The 24,175-nt window shown below is 49.2% G+C and overlaps 1 protein-coding gene across 1 annotated transcript in view; it reads right to left on the bottom strand.

Moving 5' to 3' along the window:
* The window catches only part of LOC117097956, a 154,894-nt gene that overhangs the window by 101,427 nt on the left and 29,292 nt on the right, over positions 1-24,175 (bottom strand). Inside the window, exons 11-20 of the mRNA XM_033236518.1 lie at positions 19,646-19,831; positions 19,233-19,385; positions 17,375-17,519; positions 14,323-14,481; positions 12,796-12,920; positions 11,232-11,426; positions 4,915-5,073; positions 3,516-3,700; positions 2,454-2,636; positions 1,321-1,412 (exon numbers count right to left, since the gene is read on the bottom strand). Of these exons, the coding sequence (XP_033092409.1) occupies positions 1,321-1,412; positions 2,454-2,636; positions 3,516-3,700; positions 4,915-5,073; positions 11,232-11,426; positions 12,796-12,920; positions 14,323-14,481; positions 17,375-17,519; positions 19,233-19,385; positions 19,646-19,831 (1,582 nt within the window). The remainder of the gene's footprint in view (positions 1-1,320; positions 1,413-2,453; positions 2,637-3,515; positions 3,701-4,914; positions 5,074-11,231; positions 11,427-12,795; positions 12,921-14,322; positions 14,482-17,374; positions 17,520-19,232; positions 19,386-19,645; positions 19,832-24,175) is intronic.

Raw genomic sequence — 24,175 nt, 5'->3', positions numbered from 1 at the left:
TCAATTTCATGAAGTTTTCATGATACAAGATACTCTTCTTTTGACTCTTTTTAACCACTTAAATGTAACAACCGATCCTTAGCTCACCGGCCCTTATAATTAGCCATTTTACCTACTCTGAAATATTTCAGTTGCTTCCTATTTTTTGTTCTAAATAAGGATGCAATGAACATCTTTGTGCACAGAGCATTTTTAAGTGATTTTGTTTTGCTTTTATAGGGTAGAGTTCTAGAAGCATTATCATTGACTGAAGTGGTTGCTAAAGGAAAAGAAAGCCAGGTGCAAGTGGCTCATGCCTGTAATCCCGGTACTTTGAGAAACTGACGCAGGTGGATCACTTGAGCCCAGGAGTTTGAGACCAGCCTGGATAACATGGTAACACCCTGTCTCTACAAAATACAAAAAGAAAAAAAAAAAACAATTAGCTGGGCTGGGTGGTAAGTGCCTGTAGTCCCAGCTACTCAGGAGGCTGAGGTGGGAGGATCACTTGAGCCTGCGGAGATGGAGGCTTCTGTGAGCCATGATAGCATCATTGCACTCCAGTCTGGGTGACAGAGACCCTGTCTCAATAATAATAATAAAAGTATAATCTTGGGATCCCAATTCGCTATGCCAAAAGGAAAAAATTAAGCTGGAAGCGGAGTCATGCAAAAAGCTACCTTCTCTTTTGTTCCCAAGCAGATAGCTACAGATAAAAGGTTAACTATTTGCGCAGCTATTCTGTGTTCACCTTATCTTATGTAAGGTGTTGATTTATTGAGCAAGGATGAATACCTAAGTGACTATTCCCCTCCCTGTTCCTTTCCTCTCGCAGCCTGTGGATTCAGTCATGTGACCATACCCTCCCTCTTTCCCCTCCAGCCTTCTTTTCCCTTTTAAACAAAGGGAGGGAGAGGATTAGGACAAATACTAATGCATGCGGGGCTTAAAACCTTGATGACGGGCTGATGGGTGCAGCAAACCACCATGGCACATGTATACCTATGTAACAGACCTGCACGTTCTGCACATGTATCCCAGAACTTAAAGGAAACAAACAAACAAACAAAAAAAACATTGAAGCTTTCAGAATCATCTCTGGAAAAAGGCAAAGACCACAGATTGTTGTGTGGATTTGTGTTCCTTTATTTCCAAGCATGTCCTTAACCTTGGCAAAGTAAACGTCTAAACTGATTGAGACCTGTCTCATATACTTTCTGGTTTGCAGAATATGAATACTTTTAGGGCAGGAGAGCAACTCTGGGATCTGGAGCTGGCATTTCTCCCTTCAACCCCAGGATGCCCACCTTGGGATGATGGCATGGAGGCCCCGCTGCCTACCTTCTTCACCAGTACAAGACTGTGCCTCAGAAGGGCCAGGGACGTGTCTGACGCTCCTCACGCCATCCCTGGTGATGAGGTACAGCTGAGAGCTGGGTAGGGAAAGAGGACAGTGTCAGACACCTCATTTTCATTCATTCATTAGACAAGTAACACCTTAAGCTACCAGAGCTTGGCACAGGGGCAAATTCTACGCTGAACAGGGCCAGCCTTTGGGCAGTACACACGCTGGTGGGGTGACACTCCATGGGCACAGGGACAGATGCTGAGGACCACAGAGAGTGACAAGTGCTATGAGAAACCCACATGAAGGTAGCACGGCAAGGAGCTGTCTCAGGGATAGAGCAGGGCCTCCCCTAGCTGGGGTAGGGGGAGTTCTCTGCAGAGAACATTTGAGCAGAAATCCAAAGGATTAGAAGGAGCTATTGTTCCAGACAGAGGACACAGCAGGTGCAAAGTCCCTGGGGCAGGAACGAGTTGGCCGCTTTAGGAGCATGGAAAGAAGGCTGGCGGGAGGGGGTCAGGATGGAGGGAGACAGTGAGTGAGGGGCAGCAAACAGGGGCAGGTGAGAGGAGGGAGGAACCAGGTGGGCAAAGTCCCCATGGGGCAGGATGAGGGAAAGAAGGTGGGTAGGTAGGGCAGCCTGGACTCTCACTCCCTCTGAAATTGCCCCTTTCCAAGAGTCACCTCCCTAGGGGTCATAGACAAGCATGCCCCAAAGGGACTGCAGGAAAGAGCTGAGGAGTCTGAAAGTTCTCCAGCTGTCATCTCTCAGCTGCCCACGGTCCTTGTCAGACACACCCACCCCTCACAGTCACCAGGCACACACGCCCGTGGACACACACGCACTGCCATAACACACTCACTCCTCACTGACTCACGGACACACCCTCATGCGCACAGCAGCTCACACACACGCTCATATGCCAGATCATGGGTACTCAGACACAGGCTCATGGGTGCACATACTAACACATGTGCATGCTAATGTCACATCCACACCTATGCACATCCCCATGCACACATGCAGATGTGATCACTCACATGCATGCATGTATACACACACACCACACACCTGCTCACCTGCACCCTCACACTCATGGTTCCCCTTCTGCCGGTACTGGGCACCCACCTGAAGCTGAGCAGCTCCACGGCCTCCTCGGGCATGTTCAGATGCACCTTGAGGTCCCGGCCCTTCTGCACCTGGATCCCGCCATCCAGGCTGGTGGCGCCACGGACGCTGGTTACCCACCTCAGCCCGGCCTGCCCCAGGGTGCCCGCTGTGCCCATCTGAGCTGAGATCTGGAGCAGGGCACTGAGGGACAGGCATGTACCAGCTACATCCCGAGGGCCCTGGGGCCACAGACCCCACCCCCCACCCCCAGCAGCCCCCCTTCAGTCTTGAGCCACAGCAGCCCCTCCACCACCGCCACCACTGCCCCCCACAGGCTGCACGTGCACCAAGCATTTTCCAGTCCTCACGTGCACTAATCCCTCTTACGGATGGGGAAACTGAGGCTCAGAGAGGTGAAAGCACCTGCCTGGATTCCATGACTGGGACAAAGCATGTGGCTGGGACATGTGAGCCCTGGCTGTTTAAGTCCCAGCCCAGGCTCTTCACACGAGAGAGCACCCAGCCTAGGGCATCCATGTTCCCCATGTCAGACCCAGGACCCAAGGACAGCTCAGCTGAGGGACTGGGGACAGATGCTCAGCAGCACCACAACAGGTTCTGGAATCAGACCAAATATTGCACACATTCTGCTCAGGTGCCCTGGCGCCATGTGGCCCCAGGTTGTCAGTGTCCTTGCCTTCAACCTTGGTTTCCTCATCTGTCAGTGGGAATAAGAAGCACCAGCCTTGCTTGGTCAGGAGGGGGTTGCATGAGTTCAGTGAGCTCAAGGCTAACTGCTCTCCTCCCTTCTGAGTGGGGTAGATGGAAGGGCATAGGGTTGTGACCAGCCACCTCGCACTGCGGTGTGACCTTGAACACGTGACCGGACCTGAGCCTCAGTCTTCCCACCTGTAAAGTGGATCTAACCACCTATCATCTCTGCACACAGTCTCTTGGCACAGGTGTTCTGCAGAATAGGGATTCCCTCTTGTCCATGTGGATATCACCCAGGCCTCTGCAGCCCTCTGTACGGATGGGATCACACCACCTAACCCATGCCAGCTCCCAGGAGCTAGATACCTGGGCTTGACATAACCATTCACAGAGAAATCCGAGCGCTGCTGGAAGTCAGCGGTTCCTCGAACCTGAATGCTCATGGCAGCTGAAGCGTTTAGGGTCAGCCGAGCAGGAAGGCCAGACACCGTGGGAAAGACCAGCTCCTCTGTGGCCAGGCACAGCCTCCTGTTCATCTGCACCTCCTGCCCCTGCAGTCAAGGAACCATAAGCGGCGGCCGGGCGCGGTGGCTCATGCCTGTAATCCCACCACTTTGGGAGGCTGAGGTGGGCGGATCACTTGAGCCCAAGAGTTTGAGACCAGCCTGGCCAACATGGGGAAACTCCATCACGACTAAAAATACAAAAATTAGCTGGCGTGGTGCTGCATGACTGTAGTCCCAGCCACTCGGGGGGGCTGAGGCAGGAGAGTTGCTTGCACCGGGGAGGCAGAAGTTACAGTGAGCCGAGATCTTGCCACTGCACTCCAGCCTGGGCAACAGAGCAAGACTCCTTCTCAAAAAGAAGAAAGGAAGAAAGGCAGGCAGGCAGACAGACAGAAAGACAGACAGACAGACAGACACCATAAGGGGACACGTGGCCACCCCTGTTGTGAGCCAGGCACCCTCTGAGTACTGAGTACAATAGATTTCATTTGTCCTCAAAGGGCACATGATCCCAGTTTCTGGATGAGGAAACTGAGACCACAAAGATAAATGTCCCACAAAGGCCCGGTAACTAGAAAGGGATGGAGCTAGGTATGAACCCAGGCAGTTTGCTTATGAGAAAAGGTCAGGGATCAGGTTCAGTTAGGTGGGGAGGAGTGTGGATCCTGCCGTTAGTATGCACCGGGCAAGCTGAAAGCATCCTGCTCCATTTTCTCCATATTAGCTCCTTTAATACAATTGCACTATGAATGGATATTCTGGGCTTTTTTGTTTTGAGATGGTGTCACTCTGTCGCCCAGGCTGGAGTGCAGTGGTGCAATCTCTGCTCGCTGCAACCTCTGCCTCCCGGGTTCAAGCAATTCTCCTGCTTCTGCCTCCCGAGTAGCTGGGACTACAGACGCCCGCCACCACACCTGGGTAATTTTTGTGTTTTTAGTCGAGATGGGGTTTCACCATGTTGGCCAGGCTGGTCTCAAACTCCTGATCTCGGGTGATCCACCCGCCCCGGCCTCCCAAAGTGCTGGGATTACAGGCGTGAGCCACTTCGGCCAGCCAGATATTTTGTTATTTTTTCTTTATTATCGCCGTTGCACAGATGCACAAACTAAGACCATGGTAAGTGAATCAATAGGTTCGTGGAGGTAAACGATAGAGCTGGGATTTGACCTTGGGCAGCCTGACTCCCAATTTCATGCCGTTAAGTGTTTTGCCAAAGTATCACAGGGCAGATGGCATGGGCAGGGGCAGGCAGGAGCTACCTTCATGAGCCTGATGGCGAGCTCGGCCAGGTTCAGGGACCGGTGGTTCACGTGACTCCCTGTGGCTCCACAGTTCACAAAGCTCAGCTCCTGTCCCAGCACCTTCATGCTCAACTGGCATCTCAGAGCCTGCTGGGCCGCCCCACGCCTCCGGGTCACCTGGGGGAGGGCCCAGACAGGTCACAAAGAACAGGGTCAGGGTTAGCAGAGTGATATGGTTTGGCTGTATACCCACCCAAATCTCATCTTGTAGCTCCCATAATTCCCACATGCTATGGGGAGGACCCTATGGGAGATGCCTGAATCATGGGAGCGGGTCCTTCCCGTGCTGTTCACGTAATAGTGAATGGGCTCAGGAGATCCGATGGTTTTAAAAATGGGAGTTTCTCTGCACAAGCTCTTTCGTTGCTTGCTGTCATCCATGTAAGATGTGACTTCCTCTCCTTGCCTTCCACCATGATTTTTTTTGAGGCCTCCTCAGCCACTTGGAACTGTAAATCTACTAAATTTTCCTTCTTTCGTAAATTTTCCAGTCTCTGGTATGTCTTTATCAGCAGCACCAGAACGAACTAATACACAGGGCAAAGTGCCTGTACTTTGGGAGGGGGAAGGGATGTCTGGAGAGAAACGTCAAGAACTTGTGGGGTCCAGATGAGGCTTGCCAAACTCCTAGAGCATGAACCAAATCCCAACCCAGATGTGTTTTCTCTGACTTGCACAGTAGCATCCAATGCTCACAGAGTGTATGTTTTCATAAAGGTTTTATTTTAGAATAATCTTAGATTTACGGAAGAGGTGAAAACTGGCTTGGCATAGTAACTCATGCCTCTAGTCCCAGCACTTGGGTGGCCAAGAAAGGAGGACCGCTTGAGGCCAGGAGTTTAAGACCAGCCTGGACAGCATATCGAGACCCTGTCTCTACAAAATTAGAAGAAAAAAAAAGCCGGGTATGGTGGCACCCGCCTGTAGTTCCAGCTACTTCGGAAGCTGAGGTGGGAGGATCACTTGAGCCCAAGGAGTTCAAGGCTGCAGTGAGCTATGATCATGCCACTGCACTCCAGCCTGGACAACAGAGAGAGCAAGACCCTGTCTCTGAAACAAAAAAAAAAAAAAAGAAAAGAAAAGAAAAGAAAAAAGGAAAATTTGCAAAGACAGTACAGAGAGTTCCCAGGTATCACTCAACTGATTTTCCCATTGTTAACATCTTACATCACCAGGATGCATGGTGCAAGCTGACAAACCAACACTAGTATGTCTCTATCAACTAAACTCGTGAGTTCATTTACATTTCACCAGTTTTTCCATTAATGTCCTCTTTCCACCCCAAGATCCAATCAGGCAAACCCCACTGCCTCTTGTTGCCGTATCTCCCTGGTCTCTGGTTCATGGCAGTTTTTTAGTCTTTGGTTGTTTTTCATGCCACGTACATTTTTTATAAATTGAATTTGGAAGTTGGGAGATTTTACATAAAACCCAGCTCTCCGGCTTCTCTATAAAGAGAACTATCGGGCTGCCCACCCTCCCCACAAGGGGCACCAAAGAACCAGAGCTGAGCAGTGGCTGCCACTTCAGCTGGGCCATGGGCTTCCTCTGTCTGCCACAGTCCCCACCACTCCCTATTGTCTCTCCAACACTAAGGCCAACTATCTGCTGCCATTCATCACTGCACTCATGCAGAAAATTTCTCGGGATGTGAGTCTCTAGGAAAAGTAAGAAAATAGCAGACCAAGGGGATTGTGCATTCTAAGAAAAACTGTTTATACCTAGCCCATCTCCCTCTTTCAAGTCTCTTGCTGCCCCCAGCTCTAGTCCAAGATGCTTTTAACAGCAAAGATTATTGCCCTGCTCATCCTGGTGTTCCCAGGCCCTGGCTTTATACTTGGTGGTTAGGAAACATGTGACCAAGTGAACCAATGTCCCAACCATCCACCTTGGTCACTATCAGATGTACATGGTAATGACGTTTCATGAGAGCAAAATGTTGTCAATACTCTAAAACTCCATCAGTGGGAAAATGGTTAGGTAAACTGTGGCCCCTACCCATAGGATGAATATTAAAATACCTGCACATGTTGAGCTTCTAAGTAAGAAAATACTCAAGTGATAATAAGAAGAGAAAAAGTAGGCTAAAGATATATACACCCTAAGACTAAGCAATTTCACTCCTAAGTGTATGCCTGACAGGTATGAATGCACACGTTCCGTAAGAAAGCAGACCCAAGAGTCTTCATAGCACTGTTTGTAATAGCCAGCAACTGATGGATACAGAAATTGTTTAAGTTCACACAATGGAATACTCTGCAGCTATGAAAAGGAACAAATTATAAATACAAACAACAGTATAGCGAAATGTCACCAATTTTAAACCAAAGTCAGACACAAAAAGAACTACAGGAGCAGCACTATTCAGTCACCAAAAGGCAGAAACCACCCAAATGTCCATCAGTGAATGAATGGATAAACACATGGTACAGCCATACGATGAAATATGACTTGACCTTCGATAGGAATGGAGTACTGAGCTACGCTACAATGTGGGTGAACTTCCAAAACACTAGGCTAAGAGAAAGAAGCCAGACACAAAGGTCATATATGGTATGGTTCCATTTATATGAAATATCCAGAAGAGGTAAATCCACAGAAACAGGAAGCAAACTGGTGGCTGTCGGAGACTAGGAGGAGGAGCTGCTGGGGAGTGACTCATGGATACAGTGTCTCCTTTGGGGGTGATAAAAATGTTCTGGAACCGGACAGAAGTGGTGGTGGTATAATATGGTGACTACACTAAATACCACGGAATTGTTCACTTTTTTCTTTGAGACGAAGTCTCACTTTTGTTGCCCAGGCTGGAGTGCAATGGCAAGACCTTGGTTCACTGCAACCTCCGCCTCCTGGTTTCAAGCAATTCTCCTGCCTCAGTCTCCTAAGTAGGTGGGATTATAGGTACCTGGCTAATTTTTGTATTTTTAGTAGAGACAGGGTTTCACCACATTGGCCAGGCTGATCTTGAACTCCTGACCTCAGGCAATCCCGCCCACCTCAGCCACCCAAAGTGCAGGCATGAGCCACTGCGCCCAGCCCTATTCGATTTATTATTATTATTTTTGAGACACAGTCTTTGTCACCCAGGCTGGAGTGCAGTGGTGCTATATTGGGTCTTGACAATCTCTGCCTCCCCAGTTCAAGTGATTCTCCCGCCTCAGCCTCCAGAATAGCTGGAATTACAGGAGTGCACCACCATGCCCAGCAAATTTTTTTTGTATTTTCAATAGAGACAGGGTTTCACTATGTTGAGCCGGCTGGTCTCGAACTCTTGAGCTCAAGTTATCTGCCTACTTCGGCCTCCCAAAGTGCTGGGATTACAGACATGAGCCACCACACCCGGCCAATTGTTCCCTTTAAAATGGTTATTTTTACATATGAGAATTTCATCTCTTAAAAACAGGAGTACACTGTGAATGATTCCATTTACATAATGTTTACAAAAAGAACTGGATGTGATTTCTGCTGCTGACCAAATTGGAGTAATGAAGACTGGGTTCAACCTCCCACATGGAGCAGCTGGTAGCCCAGATGACACAGGCTTCACAATGGTCCCCAAGACACAGACATCAGGCAACCCAAGACGATGCACTCTAAGAGATGGAAACAAGCGAGATGAGCAGTTTCCCACCTGGAGATGGTGTCCAGGCTGCAGCGCAAGGAAGGGGAATGGAGTGTGAGCTGGGGGACTCCCTGAACTGAGGAGCTGGGGGTGTGGGGAGACCCTGGCAGCTGGACTTTGCAGGGCAGGGTACCAGAAACTAGAGAGCTGAATAGAGAGTGTGCTCGGAGGTCTGCAGAAGGTCCTATGAGTATCTCTGTAACATCCCATCAGGCAAAAATGTCTGAGCTGTAACAGTCGAAGCACTATCAGTCAAAGAAACTAATAAACTTGACTTCGTCAAAATTAAGACTTCCTGCTATTTTTTGAAAGACACCATTAAGAGAACAAAAAGACACACCACAGACTGGGAGAACATATTTCTGAGTTACATATGTAATGAAGAATTTGTTTCTGGTCAGGCGTGGTGGGTCACACCTGTAATCCCAGCACTTTGGGAGGCTAAGGCAGGAAGATCGCTTGAGGCCAGTAGTTCAAGATCATCCTGGGCAACACAGTGAGACCCCCTCTCAACAAAAAGAGAAAAAAACTTCACCAAGTGTGGCAGTACTGCCTACAGTCCCAGCTACTCAGGAGACTGAGGCAGGAAGATCACTTGAGCCAAGCAGGTCAAGGTTGCAGTGAACTATGATCACACTACTGCACTCCAGCCTGGATGACAGAACCAGACCTCAACTCCAAAAAATGAAAGAAAAGAAAAAACCAACAACATGTTTCTGGAATATAGAAAGAATTCTCAAAACTCAATAATACGGAAACAAGCCAATAAAATAAGATGAGCAAAAGATTTGAATGTACATTTCACCAAAGAAGACGTACAACAGCAAATGAGCATGTGAAAAGATGATCAATGTTATTACTCATTAAGGAAATGCAAATTAAAGCCACAAGATACTACAACACATTATTGGAATGGTTAAAATTAAAAAGTCTAACCATACCAAGTGTTGGTGAGGCTGTGGAGAAACTAGAACTCTCACACACTGCTGGTGGGAATGCAAAAATAGTACAACCACCTGGGAGAATGGTTTAGCAGCTTTAAAAAAATTAAACATATACCTACCATATGATCCAGTCACACCTACTAATTATCCAAGAGAAACAAAAGCACATGCCTAAAGACTTGTACACAAATATTCATAGCAGCTTTATTTTTAATAGCCAAACCCTGGAAACAACTCAAATGTCTACCAACAGGTGAATGGAGAAAAACAAACTGTGGTATATCTATACAATGGAATACCACTTAGCCATAAAAAGAAACAAACTATGTTATGATCTATAGCATGGGTGAGTCTCAGAATAATTATGCTGAACAAAAGAAGCCAAACAAAAAAAGAGTACATGCTTTTTTTAAAAAAAGGACATGTTGGCAAGTGCAGTGACTCACACCTGTAATCCCAGCACTTTGGGAGGCCAAGGCAGGAGGAACGTTTAAGCCCAGGAAGGTTGGTATCAGCCTGCGCAACATAGTGAGACCCCATCTCTATAATATATATATATTTTTTTAAATTAGATAGGCATGATGGCACATGCCTATAGTCCCAGGTACTCTGGAAGCTGAGGGGGAAGGATTGCTTGAGTCTGGGGGGCAAAGGTTGCAATGAGCCAAGATCATGCCACTGCACTCCAGCTTGGGTGACAGAGTGACACCGTTTCCAAAAAAAAAAGACATGTGTGATCTAATTTACATAATATTCTAGAAAATACAAACAAGTCTACGGTGACAGAAAGCCTCTCACTAGTTTCTGGGGACAGAGGAGAAGCAGGAGGAAGGGTTTTTTGTTTTTTGTTTTTTTTTTGAGACGGAGTCTCGCTCTGTCACCCAGGCTGGAGTGCAGTGGTGCCATCTCAGCTCACTGCAAGCTCCGCCTCCTGGGTTCACACCATTCTCCTGCCTTAGCCTCCTGAGCAGCTGGGACTACAGGTGCCCGCCACCACACCTGGCTAATTTTTTTGTGTTTGTAGTAGAGACAGAGTTTCACTGTGCTAGCCAGGATGGTCTCGATCTCCTGACCTTGTGATCTGCCTGCCTTGGCCTCCCAAAGTGCTGGGATTACAGGTGTAAGCCACTGCACCTGGCCGGAGGAAGGGATTATTAAGGATCTGGAAGAGACTTTTGGGGGTGATGGGTATGTTCATAAGCTTTATTATGGTGATGATCTCATGAGTGTGTACATGGGTCAGAATGTATCAAATAGTTCACCTTAACCGTGTGCTGCTGTTCACCTTAACCATGTACAATTAGATCTCAGCAAAGCTCATTTTAAAAAAGTAGAATGAACTGATGCTGCCAGAAGTCAGAAGAGTGGTTACCCTGGTTAAGGATGGGTATTAACAAGAACAGGAGGACATAGGGGAGGCTGGGAGCTGAAGACGGTCTGGGTGCTGGTGACATGGGTGGGTTGAGGTGGTGGACAGGCAAGCTGTACACTTACAACTTAGGGACGTTCCCATGCATAGGATCTATCTCAAGCAACAGTTTTTCCAAATAAAGCCAGTTGACTACTCAGATTTGAACCAGCCACTCAGTTCTGTAAGGAGGGGACAGGGTCAGAGTTCACAGACACCCAAGTCTCAGGTTCAAAAGCCCAAGCATGAAGCGAGGTGGGCCTGCCTGGAGGAGTAGGGTGGGTGTGGCCACCTCCCTTACCTTCTGCTGTAGGTCTCTCATCCTTCTGTCTCTGTCTCCTGGACACTCGGGGCTGGCTCGCTGTGGTACAGGCCCTGGTTCTGGCCCTGGGGGCTTCTCTGGCTTGGCCTCTCTCCCGTCTTCCTGGCCCCACAATGACTTCCTGCCAAACAGCCTGTGAGCAATTTCCTCAGCATTTTCCAGCCGGAGCCCAAGCTGGGAAGGGAAGCCAGGGGCTCAGGGAGGAACAATTCAGTCACAGGGGTTATGATGAGCTGTCAGGCTGGGGACATGAATGGGAGACCCAGAAGGCTTGAACAGGCCACTCCAGGCTCCCTGGTGCCCATCTAGGCTTAGGTTCAGGGACACGACCTTGGGAAATCCATCATTCTCTGTATGTGCTTGGTAGACGCCATACAGCAAGAATTCTTGCCAATTCTTTAAGGCTTGGATCAAACGTTACTACCTCTGGGAAGCCCTCCCTAAACTCCCATGTCACTCTCTTCCCACCTTCTCTGCCCCACACACAATATACTCAGACTGGAACGTGTGTCTTCCTCGGAAGATCCATGATAAGGCCAAGGACTCGTGTCTCAATCACTAGGCACCAGCATGACCTGACCTGGGCATGGACGTTCTCAAAATTTGAAAGGTGAATAAATGGATCCTTCCTTCTGTCCCTCCCGTCTTCCATCTGCCCATCCATGCACTCCTCTGCTCACCTATCCTTTTGTCCTTCCCATGCATCCATCTATCTGCCTCTCCACCTTCCATCTTTTCTTTCCTTTTTTCTATCCAACCTTATTCCTATCCATCCATCTGCTTTTCCTTTCTTATGGACCTTTCTCCTATCATCTATTCTTTCTTACCTCTTTCCATCTAGACATCTCTGATAGCATTTTCAGAGAAGTCACCAGAGACCAGCCCTTGGCGATGACTGGTGAGTGGATGGATGGATGATGGATGGATGTGTGACTCAGAGGATGGACTGATGGATGAATGTGGGTAGACATGGAAAACTAAGTGAATGAAAGATGGATGAGTAGGAGAACAGATCAATAGATGAGTAGGTGAGACAGTAGACAGAGAGATGGATGGGAAATTACATCGATGGATGGACAGACAGACAGACAGATGGGAGGGTGGGTATGTCCATGGATGGGTAGGCAGGTGGACAGATGAATAAGTGAATGGATGGATGGTGGGTGGTTTGGTAGGTGGATTAATGAGTGAATAGATGGGTAGATGGATGGATGGGTGGGTAGGTGGGTGGATGGATGATGGGTGGGTAGATGGATGGGTGGGTAGATGGGTGGGTGGGTGGATGGATGAGAGGGATGTAGGTGGATGGACAGATGGACAGATGAGCAGGTGAATGGATAGATGGAAGGAGGGAGTGATGGAGGCATGTAGGTGAATTGATAGATGTATGGACATATCTATGGGTGGGTGGGTGACTAGATACTGGGGGAGGAGATTAAGCAATGGAATCAAGGGATGGATGGACAGATAAGTGACTCGGTTATTTTTTGGCCCCAAGTCTAGGAGAGGCCCTGCAGAGGCTACAGCAAGCCTCCCCTCTAACCTCCAGGAGGTTGAACGCACGGCCCATGGTGTGGATGGTCAGGTTGACTGTGGCAGAACGGGGAAGAAAGGAGGCAGGAGAGAAGAGAAGGGTCCCCTCCACGTTGGCTCCCAGGCTGCCAGACACTAGGAGTAAGAAAAGAACATCAGTACACTCTGTGCACATTCAGAGTGGGGTCTGGCTATTACCATGGGGCCATACCCTGAGACAGAGGCAGACACATGGTGTGTCTTCCCACCTCTCCCTGGCCAGGGTGGGAAACAGCCTTAAGCCTTTTCAAGAACAGAGGGAGTCCAGGACAGAGAGTCACACACTCCCACTTCTGCTGACAGGCAGAGAGGAGGTACCCAGAGCACCCAATCCCCAACCCCAGGCTTCCAAGAATGTCTGAAGTCGTTTTGGAGCCTTAGCTTGAAAGAGATTTCCTTTCTGATTTTCTGTTTAATTACAACAAAGAGGCAGTCTCAGTATGGGGCTAATCTCTCTTCTTAACACGGGAAAAAACTCTTCTCAAAATTTGTAGCCCTCAGCAAGCCACAGAATCCAGGAGAATTTAATAAAACAGTGTTTCACAGCCAGGCACAGTGGCTTATGCCTGTAATCCCAGCTTTGGGAAGCCGAGGTGGGCAAATCACTTGAGGCCAGGGGTTCGAGACCAGCCTGGCCAGCATGGTGAAACCCCATCTCTACTAATAAAAGTACAAAAATTAGCCGGGCATGGTGGTGCACACCTGTAGTCCCAGCTACTCGGGAGGCTGAGGCAGAAGAATCACTTGAACCCTGGAGGTGGAGGTTGCAGTGAGCCAAGACTGTGCCATTGTACTCCAGCCTGGGCAACAGGGCAAGAGTCTATGTCAAAAAATACATATATATATACACACACACACACACACACACACATACACACACACACACACATATATATATATACACACATATATATACAAATAAATCAGTGTTTCATTACCCACCTCTGGGTGTACAGTATTTCTTTTTAGGACTATCTTCTCTTTACAGAGAGTTAAATTGATTTTCTATTAATGGTAGTGATAGACAATTTCCTTTTTAACATAAATCTAAGGTACAAAGAGCCAATTTAGAGAAAAGATATAAGTATTCAGTTGAATACCATAAAATAACTGATATGACTTCTCTAAAAAAGCAGCAGGTGCTATCGAAATATTGCAAAAAAAAAGTTTGAACAAGCAGCAAGTTTTTTGTTTTGTTTTTTTGTTGTTGTTGTTATTGTTATTTTTGAGGTAGGGTCTCACTCTGTCACCCGTGCTGGAGTGCAGTGGTGCAATCATGACTCACTGCACACTCGACCTCCTGGGCTCAAGTAATCCTCCTGCCACAGCCTCCCAAAGTGCTGAGATTACAGGTTTGAGCCACCACACCCAACTGGCATGTAAGTATCTGACCCCTTGACACAACGTCTGATCCGTATGCTCTCGAGAGCTGGAGCTCCAGGGTCCCCCAGCCTTCGTGGTCCCAGAGCAGGACTGGGACTGCCCAGGATGGCCATACCTGATCGGAAGGTGACATCAGAATAGGATGAGTGTTTCCACATTTCCGGGTGGAACTCCTGGCTGAGAATGTCCTCAGGGAGGGCATCCCGGAGGGCCCGTTTCAGGGGGTCGCGTGTCTCCAGCAGCTGCAGGAGATGACTCCACACAAAAGAACCCACTGGAATAGAGTCGTAGGCAGCAGGGAGGGGACATGAGGAAAGGGCCTGCAGCAGGCACTGTCCAGAGAAAAGACCCTCCCCCAACCCCCATCCCAGTCCCGCAATTCCCACACATGGGGGCTTCTCAGGAGCCTGGCTACGGAGACCTACGTCTTCTCTCAAGAAACAGCAGCCAACAAGTCGTGCCTTAACAGAACGTGGAAATCCAGCCTGTGTATGAAATTCTGACACACTTCTCAGAAGAGAAAGTGTCATGGGCTCAAAAGTCAGACCTGAGTCTGAACCCAGTCCCAAAGCTCAAAAGCTGTGTGACCTTGAGGTGGTCCCTCTGTCTCTCTGAGCCTCAGTTTCTTCATCAGTGAAAATGGGAAGTCAGATCTGATTTCAAATCCTAGTTCCACCATGTACCAGTGTGGCCTGAGATGGTCACTCCAGCTCTTGGAACCTTACTTTTCTCATCTGAAAAAGGAACTAACCAAGTACCTTGCAGGGCTTTTTGGGAAGATCAGTTAAAAGCAGAGGCTGGACCTTAAAAGACTGTATGTTTCAGGATCAGCAAAAGGTGACGTGTGACCCATGAGGGTCCCTGGAGGGATAAAGATCAAATGACAGCCTCATGGGACTGTGTCCAACGGGGAATATTAGAGTCTTACAGGGAGCCCCCAAGCCTCCCCACATTGTCCCGGGCTCTTAGAAGGTCCAATCAGGGACTTCTGGAACAATCTATCAAAGAATAGAGCAGAATGTGGGTTTTTAGGGATAAGGTGGCCACTTGTTCCCACTGGGCAATACATCAGGTGGTACCCCAGGGCCACTGTGGAGACTGAGCCCCTCAGCTGATCCCCTGAGGAGGCGTTCGGCACACATCACACTCCAGGCCTGAAACTCCTAATGCAGAGAGCTGTAGCTTCCAATAGTGCCATCTCTTCAGAAGGTAATTCAACAACATCACATCAGACTTTTAAACGTGCATACCCTTTACCATGGCAACTTATCTTCTGGGAAATTATCCTAAAGTGAGATTAACTCAAGGGCCAAAGGTAGCTGTGCAGGTAGGTTTCTGGTTGTTGCTTCTAATGGCAAAAGACAAGAAACAGCCTAAAGGTCTATCAACGGAGATTGGTGAAATGGGTTATAGTACAAAGTTCTGGTGGAACACCCACACAGCCACAGATGAGAGTCTGTAAGAGCTATAGATGAGAAATGAGCTTCCAGACATGTTAAAGACAAAAAGCAAGGAAGAGGCTGGGGCCAGTGGCTCACCCCTGTCATCCCAAGCACTTTGGGAGGCTGAGGTGGATGGATCACCTGAGGTCAGGAGTTCGAGACCAGCCTGGCCAACATGGCAAAACCATCTCTACAAAAATTAGAAAGAAATTAGAAAAAAAAAAAAAGAATACAAATTAGCCAGGCATGGTGGTACACATCTGTAATCCCAGCTACCCAAGAGGGTGAGGCAGGGGAATTGCTTGAACCCAGGAGGCAGAGGTTGCAGAGAGCCACGACCGCGCCATTGCACTCCAGCCTGGGCAACAGAGCAAGACTCTGTCTCCAAAAAAAAAAAAAAAAAAAAAAAAAAAAAAAAAAAAGGCCAGGTGCAGTGGCTCACACTTGTAATCCCAGCACTTCGGGAGGCTGAGGCGGGCAGATCATGAGGTCAGGAGATTGAGACCATCCTGGCTAACATGCTGAAACCCCATCTCTACTAAAAAAAATACAAAAAATGAGCCAGGCGTGGTGGCAGGCACCTGTAGTCCCAGCTGCTTGGGAGGCTGAGGAAGGAGAATGGCATGAACCCGGAAGGTGGAGCTTGCAGTGAGCCAAGATCGCGCCATCACACTCCAGCCTGGGCAACACAGCGAGATTCCGTCTCAAAAAAAATAACAAAAACAAACAAACAAACAAAAACAAAGCACAAAAGCACAACAGCAAATAGAACATGATCCTGAGATGCTACTGTTAAGGAGATACATGTGTATGTTTATGTATGTATTACATGTACAGGAGAATTGCTCACATTATGTATCTTCAGGACACAAGAAGATACTGGGGGGAAGAGGAAGGAAGAGTAATTTTCTATTTGTCCGTTGCCTATGCTTTAAAATTTTGATCATCTAGCTATACTGCATTAATAATAGCAGTAGTGGTAACATTAAAAGCAACAGTCATACATACGACACACTATGCATTCTAAATGTTTTTGTGTATTAACTCATTTTATGCTTGCAACACTCTATGAGGGAGGTACTAACATTATCCCTATTGTATATTTTATCTGTACCTAAAATATACAGGTACAGAAATGGAGGCTCAAAAAGGTTTACTTACTTGTCTAAAGGCATACAGGAAGGAAGTGGTGAAGCTGGGATTTGAACCTGGGCTCTTGGGCTCCAGGCTCTCACCCCACTGTGCATTATGGAAATTTTTTTCAACCGTCAGTTGAATTTATTTTTTTTGAATTTACGTCTGTGGGTTCAGGCGCCTGTATAAAGGGGACTGTCTCACTCCAGAAGGGATCTGAGATTTGCCGATGCCATCCCTCTTGTATCTTAGGTCTCTCTTTAGGATACTGTGTCGTGATCTGGCCAGAGCTAAAAGAGAACTGATTCCCATCCCATTTTACAGATGAGGAAACTGAGGACCAGAGAAGAGAAGCAACTTCTCCAAAGTCATTCAACAGCAGAATGGGGACTAGAATTGCCACGTGGGGGAGGGAAGAATATACAGCCCCTTATCAAGACAGTATGGTAGAGAAACAGGGGAACAAGAAGACAGGAGGATACCAGAGGAGTGGAAGGAGAGGATGCTCTCAAACCCTCTGCACTCTCCAGGAGGTGCCCTCCCAGTCCTACCCCTGCCCACACCCCTCCCACACACACACCCATGGCTCACCCTGGGTGGACAGCTCGCCTGCCTGGGTGCGGCGCACCTGGGCAAACACCTCCTCACTAGGGCATCTCATCAGGGCCAGGTAGGCATTGATACGGATCTCAGCATCCTCCTCTGGGGATTGGTACAGACGGGACAGCACCGATCGCTGGCTCGGGCAGAAGGAAGGCCATCACCCAACGCCCACCTATCTCCACCCAGGAGTATGATGTCCTTGGCTCCAGCAGGTGGACCTGCCGCCTAGCCCCAGCTGTCCTGATGTCCCCACTGTGGGAGGCTTCCCCGACACACACTCACCTGTGGCACAGTTATGGGAGGTAGCAGAGGTTCACTGACCATGCCTAACTCCCAGTCTATCAGCCCCAGCCTAGAGAGCCTCATCAACTCCCCAACAAATGGGCATGGCTACATTCCAATAAAACTATTTACAAAAACAGCATAGTGTCTTGCCACACAGGAGGTCTTTAAATGTCTTGGCCTTCCTGGGCCCTTTCCTAAGCAAGCCCCCTCCCCACATTGTGACTCCCTCAATACCTACTGGCTTCCTCCACAGCCAGCCAGCCACCCACCCATCATCCATCCACCCACCCATCCATCCATGCAACAAATATTAACTAAGTAGCAACTGTGCACCCAACACTGTGCTAAGTGACAACCATAAACAAGACCAACCCAGCTCCTGTCCACCTGAAGCTGTTATCCTAGTGCACAGAGACAGTCAATGAGATTAGCATGTGAACTATATAAAAAGTTAGGTGGTGGCCGGGCACAGTGGTTCATGCCGGTAATCCCAGCACTTTGGAAAGCCGAGACGGGAGGGTCACAAGGTCAGGAGATCGAGACCGTCCTGGCTAACATGGTGAAATCCCATCTCTACTAAAAACACAAAAAAATTAGCCAGGCGTGGTGGTGGATGCCTGTAGTCCCAGCTACTCAGGAGGCGGAGGCAGGAGAATGGCGTAAACCCAGGCGGTGGAGCTTGCAATGAGCAGAGATCGCGCCACTGCACTCCAGCCTGGATGACAGAGTGAGACTCTATCTCAGAAAAAAAAAAAAAGAAAGTTAGATGGTAATAAACTCTATGGAGGGAAAAATGAAATGGGGAAATGGGGAAACAGGGTGAAAGTGCCTTTTAAGCTAAGACCTACGGGAGGTGAAAAAGAAAGGCCTGGAGACATCTGGGGGAAAAGTGTACCAGGAAAGGGGACAGCATGTGCAAAGGGCCTGGGGCAAGAGAGGGTCACAAGTGTTTAAGGAAGAACAGAAAGGGCAATGTGCTGGGGAGGAGGGATGGGAGGTGAAAAGAGCAGGTGAGGTCCACAAGTCAGATTCCTCAGGGCCTGGGAGGTCAATGAAGGGACTGCGACTTTGAGTAAGAAGGGAGGTACTGGCCCAGGGATTAGCAAACTTTTTCTGTAAAGGGACAGAGAACTCTTTTAGACTCTCCAGGCCATGCGGTCTCTTGCAATGAGTTGACTCTGCAGGCAGAGCAGGAAAGCAGCCATAGACAGCACATAAATGAGTGGGTATGGCTGTATTCCAATAAAACTTTATTGACAAAAACAGACAAAGGGCCAGGAAGTGGCCCATGGCCCATAGTCTGACAAACCCTGTACTAGAAGGGGGCACAGATGGCACTGGTAATCATATGGTTGTTTGTGTGTTTGATAAATAATCTGCTTCCCACACTACACACAGGCTTAGACCTAGATACCTGTTCACAATAGTACCCAGCCCATAGTAGGTGCTCATTAAATACATGATAAATGAATGAACAATTGAAGAAGTGTCTTAGCAAACTGTGGTTCGAGTACTACCACCACCCAACCCCAACCCAGTGAAACAGCACACAAGGGCTTACATCTGCAGAGCAGAGGACCCTCCGGAAGGCCTGGATGGCCCCCAGCCGGATCTCGGGGCCGCTGCTTCTCAGAGATGCACAGGCACTCAGTGTGGGGGTGAGAGCCATGGCTGCTAAGCCCGCGTTGCCGATTGCCTTCAGCACAAGCTGGAGCTAAATCGAGATGGAGGGAGGACCATGAGGGGAGTGGTGTGGGCAGAGGCAGTGGCGTGGGGAGGGGCAGTGGCGTGAAGGGGCAGGCAGGAGGGTGGGGGCATGGGGTGAACCGGGGAAGGGGAGATGGGTGTCAGGAGGAAGGGCGGAAGCAGGGAAGGGGGGAACCCATCCCCACCCTCTCCACCTGGAGCTTGCTGCTTGGCTTGGGCAACACTGGGTGCAGTGAAGCCGGTACTCAGGACACTGGATGTCCTTACCTTGTCATCATCCGAGGGCTCCTGGATGGTACAGTTCTCACCCAAGGCATCTCCCAGGATCCTCACTAGAGAGCCAACTCCAGGCAGTTGTCCGCAGGGCGCATCCAGAGAAGCACAGAGGTTGTGCACCAGGGCTGAAATGCCCAGGAAGGCGCCAGGGCTGGCCCGCGGGGTCTGGAGCAGTGGCTGGGGACAGAAATGGGCCCCCACCCAGAGAAGGTGGGTAAAGGCTCTTCACAGGCCTCACCGTGGCCACACACCAACTCACCTGGGACATTTTGTAATACAGAGCAGAGTCCCCCAGAGTCTGAACAAATTGCTCTGTTCAGGGAACATTGTAAAAGCACCCCAGAGGCTGGGCACGGTGGCTCATGCCTGTAATCCCAGCACTTTGGAGGCCAAGGCGGGTGGATCACCTGAGGTCAGGAGTTCGAGATCAGCCTGGCCACCATGACAAAACCCTGTCTCTACTAAAAATACAAAAATTAGCCAGGCATGATGATGCACACGCCTGTAATCCCAGCTACTTGTGAGGCTACGGCACAAGAATTCCTTGAACCTGGGAGGCAGAGGCTGCAGTGAGCTCAGATTGTACCATTGCACTCCAGCCTGGGTGGCAGAGCAAGACTCTGTCTCAAAAAAAAAAAAAAAATAGAAAAAGAAATAAAGCACCCCATGTGGCCCACCACTCAGACGCCCAGCTACCCTCACTCCAGGGCACTGAAGGCTTCAACGAAAGGAAGGCAAACAGGAGGGAGTTCAGGACAGAGTTGCTCCCAGCCCCAGGCACCTCGGAGAAATCAGACCAACAGATCTTTTTTTTTTTTTTTTTTTTTTCAAGACAGAGTCTTGCTCTGTCATCCAGGTTGGAGTGCAGTAGTACCATCTAGGCTCACTGCAACCTCCACCTCTTGGGTTCACATAATTCCCCTGCCTTAGCCTCCTGTGTAGCTGAGATTACAGACACGTGCCACCATGCTCGGCTAATTTCTGTATTTTTAGTAAAGCGGGGTTTCACCATGTTGGCCAGGCTGGTTGTGAACTCCTGACCTCAAGCGATCTGCCTGCCTTGGTGCTGGGATTACAGGCATGAGCTACCACGCCCGATCTAGACCAACAAAACTTGGCAAACAAATTGTGTTCACTACAAGCCAGACTGCTGATAAGATGTCACACACGTTGCCTTTCTTATTTCCATTTGCAGATGAGGAAACTGAGACACAGAAAGGGTAAGGAACTTGCTTCAGGTAGCCCCGGTGTAAATAGCAGAACTGAGATTTAACCCAGGAGGGTCTGGCTCCCAGATCAGGCATGATCCCAATACTCACTGCTTCTCAAAATGCAAATTCTGGGCTCACTCTAAAATCCAGCCCTGGGGGGCCTCTGTGCTAGACCCACACCACCCCAGAACAGGGACTGCTTGGCAGCTGTGAGGAAATAAAATCTCTGCCCAGCTCTGTCCCTTCCCCATGCCGCCCCGAGATGGAATCTCGCTGCTGTCACCCAGGCTGGAGTGCAGTGGCACAATCTCCGCTCACTGCAACCTCTGCCTCCTGGGATCAAGCGATTCTCCTGCTTCAGCTTCCTGAGTAGCTGGGATTACAGACGTGCACCACCATGCCTGGTTAATTTTTGTATTTTTAGTAGAGATGGGGTTTCACCATTTTGGCCCGGCTGGTCTCGAACTCCTGATCTCAGGTGATCTGCCCGCCTCCCAAAGTGCTAGAATTACAGGCGTGAGCCACCACGCCTGGCCTGCCCAGCTCTGTTCTTTCCTTGGATTCTTCACCAGGTCTGTGTTATGCTAGGATGTGAGCACACTGTGTGAAGGTGTGAACAAGAGCATCTGCGTGTGTGCATATTGGTGTGTGCTGTGGAATCCCAGTGCTTGTGGGTGTGTATGTTCCCATGTGGGTGTGCAGGTGTCTCAGCTCACTCGAGTACCCTAGTATGCACGTATTTCCTGGTGGATGCCTGTGCACACGTGTCCCTATGTGGGCACCTCGTGTGTCCCAGTGGGTGTGTGCATGTGCGATGTGTCCAGGTATGTGTGTGTGCACTGTGTGTCCCTTGTGTGCCCATGCACAGCCGAGTGTATCTTGGTGTGCCATGCATGTGTCCAGGTGTGAGTGGCTGTCTCCACACGTCCCACTGTGCAAGTGTCCTGCTGTGTGTGCATGTCCTGCCATGTGTTCACATGTGCACACGCTGGGGTGTGTATCTGCATCTCCAGGTATGTGAGTCTTGGCATGTATGCCTCAATATATGTGTGTGTGTGTGTGTGTGTGTCTTAACAGGTCTATGGTGTGGCTGTGTGTCCCTGCATTTCCCCATGTGGGTGTCCTTGGAAAGCCTGCCTCGGTGTGAGCCTGCATCAGTATGTGTGGGGGGTCTCTGTGTGTATACATGATCCAGCATGTGTGTGCATATCCCTGTGTACGTCCCTGTGCCTTGGTGTGAGCCTGTGTCAGTGTATGTGCGGGTCCGTGCATGTACACATGATCCAGTGTGCGTGTGCAAGTCCCAGTGCAATGGGTGCGTGCTTCAGTGTGTATGGGCCGTGTCCCGTGTGCGTACACGTGCGCTCAGGATGCCTGTGTGTGGGTCTTGGCGTGTGCATCTCACTGCATGTTTTCTTTGTGAAAGGACAGGGGTGTGTGGAGCCTGGAAAAAGCATGTCCAATGTTTCCCTATATTTGGGCAAGGAAAACAAAGCTGTCTGTTTTCTTAATACACAGCAGGGCAAGCGGGCTTGGCTGGGAGAGCAGGGGTTATAAAAAGACTAAGAAGCTCTTGGGCACGTGGGAGGGGCTGCCTGCTGGAGGTTCCCACCTCTGCCTACTGTGCCCAAGAAAGGCGGTGGGGGCACAGAAAGGGCAGGCTCGGGCCTGTTCCAGACCAAAGCTGGAGCCAGAAGCCTGGTCACGCCCTGCAGGGCTGTGGGGCAGGCTGGTGCCACTTGGCTGGCAGAGAGCCCAGATCTGTGAGCCGCTTCCGGTGGCCCTGCCAGGAGAGCTGGGCCAGCATGAGGCCTGGGTGCTGAGCAGTCCAGACAGTAATGAGCCAGTTGGTTCTGTGTATGACTGCCCTGGGGATGCGCCCAGAACAGCCAGCCTTCCCCGTTTTCACAAAAACCAGAAACCACATCACAAAGAGAAGAACAAATAATTTTGAAAGAAAAATAAATTAAAAAAAAAAAAAGAAAGTGGGAAGAGAAAAAAACCATCTTAACACAAAAATCTCTAACTTATGAAGGCTTACTTACACTTCAGTTAAAAGTCTGTTTAAAATATTCACTCTTTTTCATTTTTAAAGATGGAAAAATAAAATTATCCTCAAACCTGTGACCCTTATTGAGCTGATTTCACTTTTCCAACATGATTCTAAAGCTCAGTCATCACACTCAACCCAACCCTCCCTGAAAAGGTAAGAAAACGGAGCTGGGAGAAGACAAGACAGGAAGCGTCGGGACCTGAGGGAGATCAAACACCAGCTCGAAAGCATCAAAAAGCCACACTTCACCAACATGAAGAACTTTTGTTCATCGAAAGACACCATGAAGAAGGCCGGGTGCAGTGGCTCGTGGCTCATGCCTGTAATCCCAACACTTTGGGAGGCCGAGGCAGGCAAATCACATGAGCTCAGGAGTTCGAGACCAGCCTGGCCAACATGGTGAAACCCCGTTTCTACTAAAAATACAAAAAAAAATTAGCCAGTGTGGTGGTGTGCATCACAATCCCAGCTACTTGGGAGGCTGAGGCACGAGAATCACTTGAACCCGGGAGGCGGAGGTTGAAGTGAGCTGAGATCACGCCACCGCACTTCAGCCTGGGCAACAGAGGCTCTGTCTCAAAAAATAATAATAAAATAAAATAAAATAAAGGCACCATTAAGAGAGGAAACTATAAGAAGGGAACTGAATATGGCTCAGCTTGGGAAAGAACAAAGTCCCCATACACACAGCGGCACGGACCAATCCCGCAGAGGGCGTGGGTGAAAAGAATTCAGCCTCCAAAGCCCATGTGACCCGCGGACGTGAACCTCAAGAGCAGAAGCATCAGAATTGTGGTGACCTTTGGGCATTACCAACTGGGAGGGGCACTAGGGAGCCTTCTGGAGTCAGAAACGTCCTCTCTCTTGTTCTGGAGGTAGTGACACAGGTGAACAAACACAGTTGTAAAAATTCATGGGCTGGCCACGGTGGCTCATGCCTGTAATCTCAGCACTTTGGGAGTCTGAGGTAGGCGGATCACCTGAGCTCAGAAGTTTGAGACCAGCCTCAACAATGTGGCCAGACCTCATCTATACAAGAATTACAGAAATTAGCCAGGTGTGATGGTGCATGTCCCAGCTACTCAGGAAGTGGAGGTGGGAGGATCCACTTGAGCCCAGGAGGTTGAGGCTGCAACGAGCCATGAATGGGCCACTGCACTCCAGCCTGGGTGAGAGAGAGAGACTCCGTCTCAAAAAAAAAAAAAAAAAAGGCCCAGCTTGTACACACGAAAACAGGCATGTAATGATCGGAGAGCT

The sequence above is a fragment of the Trachypithecus francoisi genome, unplaced genomic scaffold (assembly GCF_009764315.1).
Source record: "Trachypithecus francoisi isolate TF-2019V2 unplaced genomic scaffold, Tfra_2.0 Lachesis_group15, whole genome shotgun sequence".
In the NCBI taxonomy this organism is placed as follows: Eukaryota; Metazoa; Chordata; class Mammalia; order Primates; family Cercopithecidae; genus Trachypithecus; species Trachypithecus francoisi.
The sequence above is the reverse complement of the archived record's forward strand: the minus strand, read 5'-3'. Positions and strand labels throughout refer to the sequence as shown.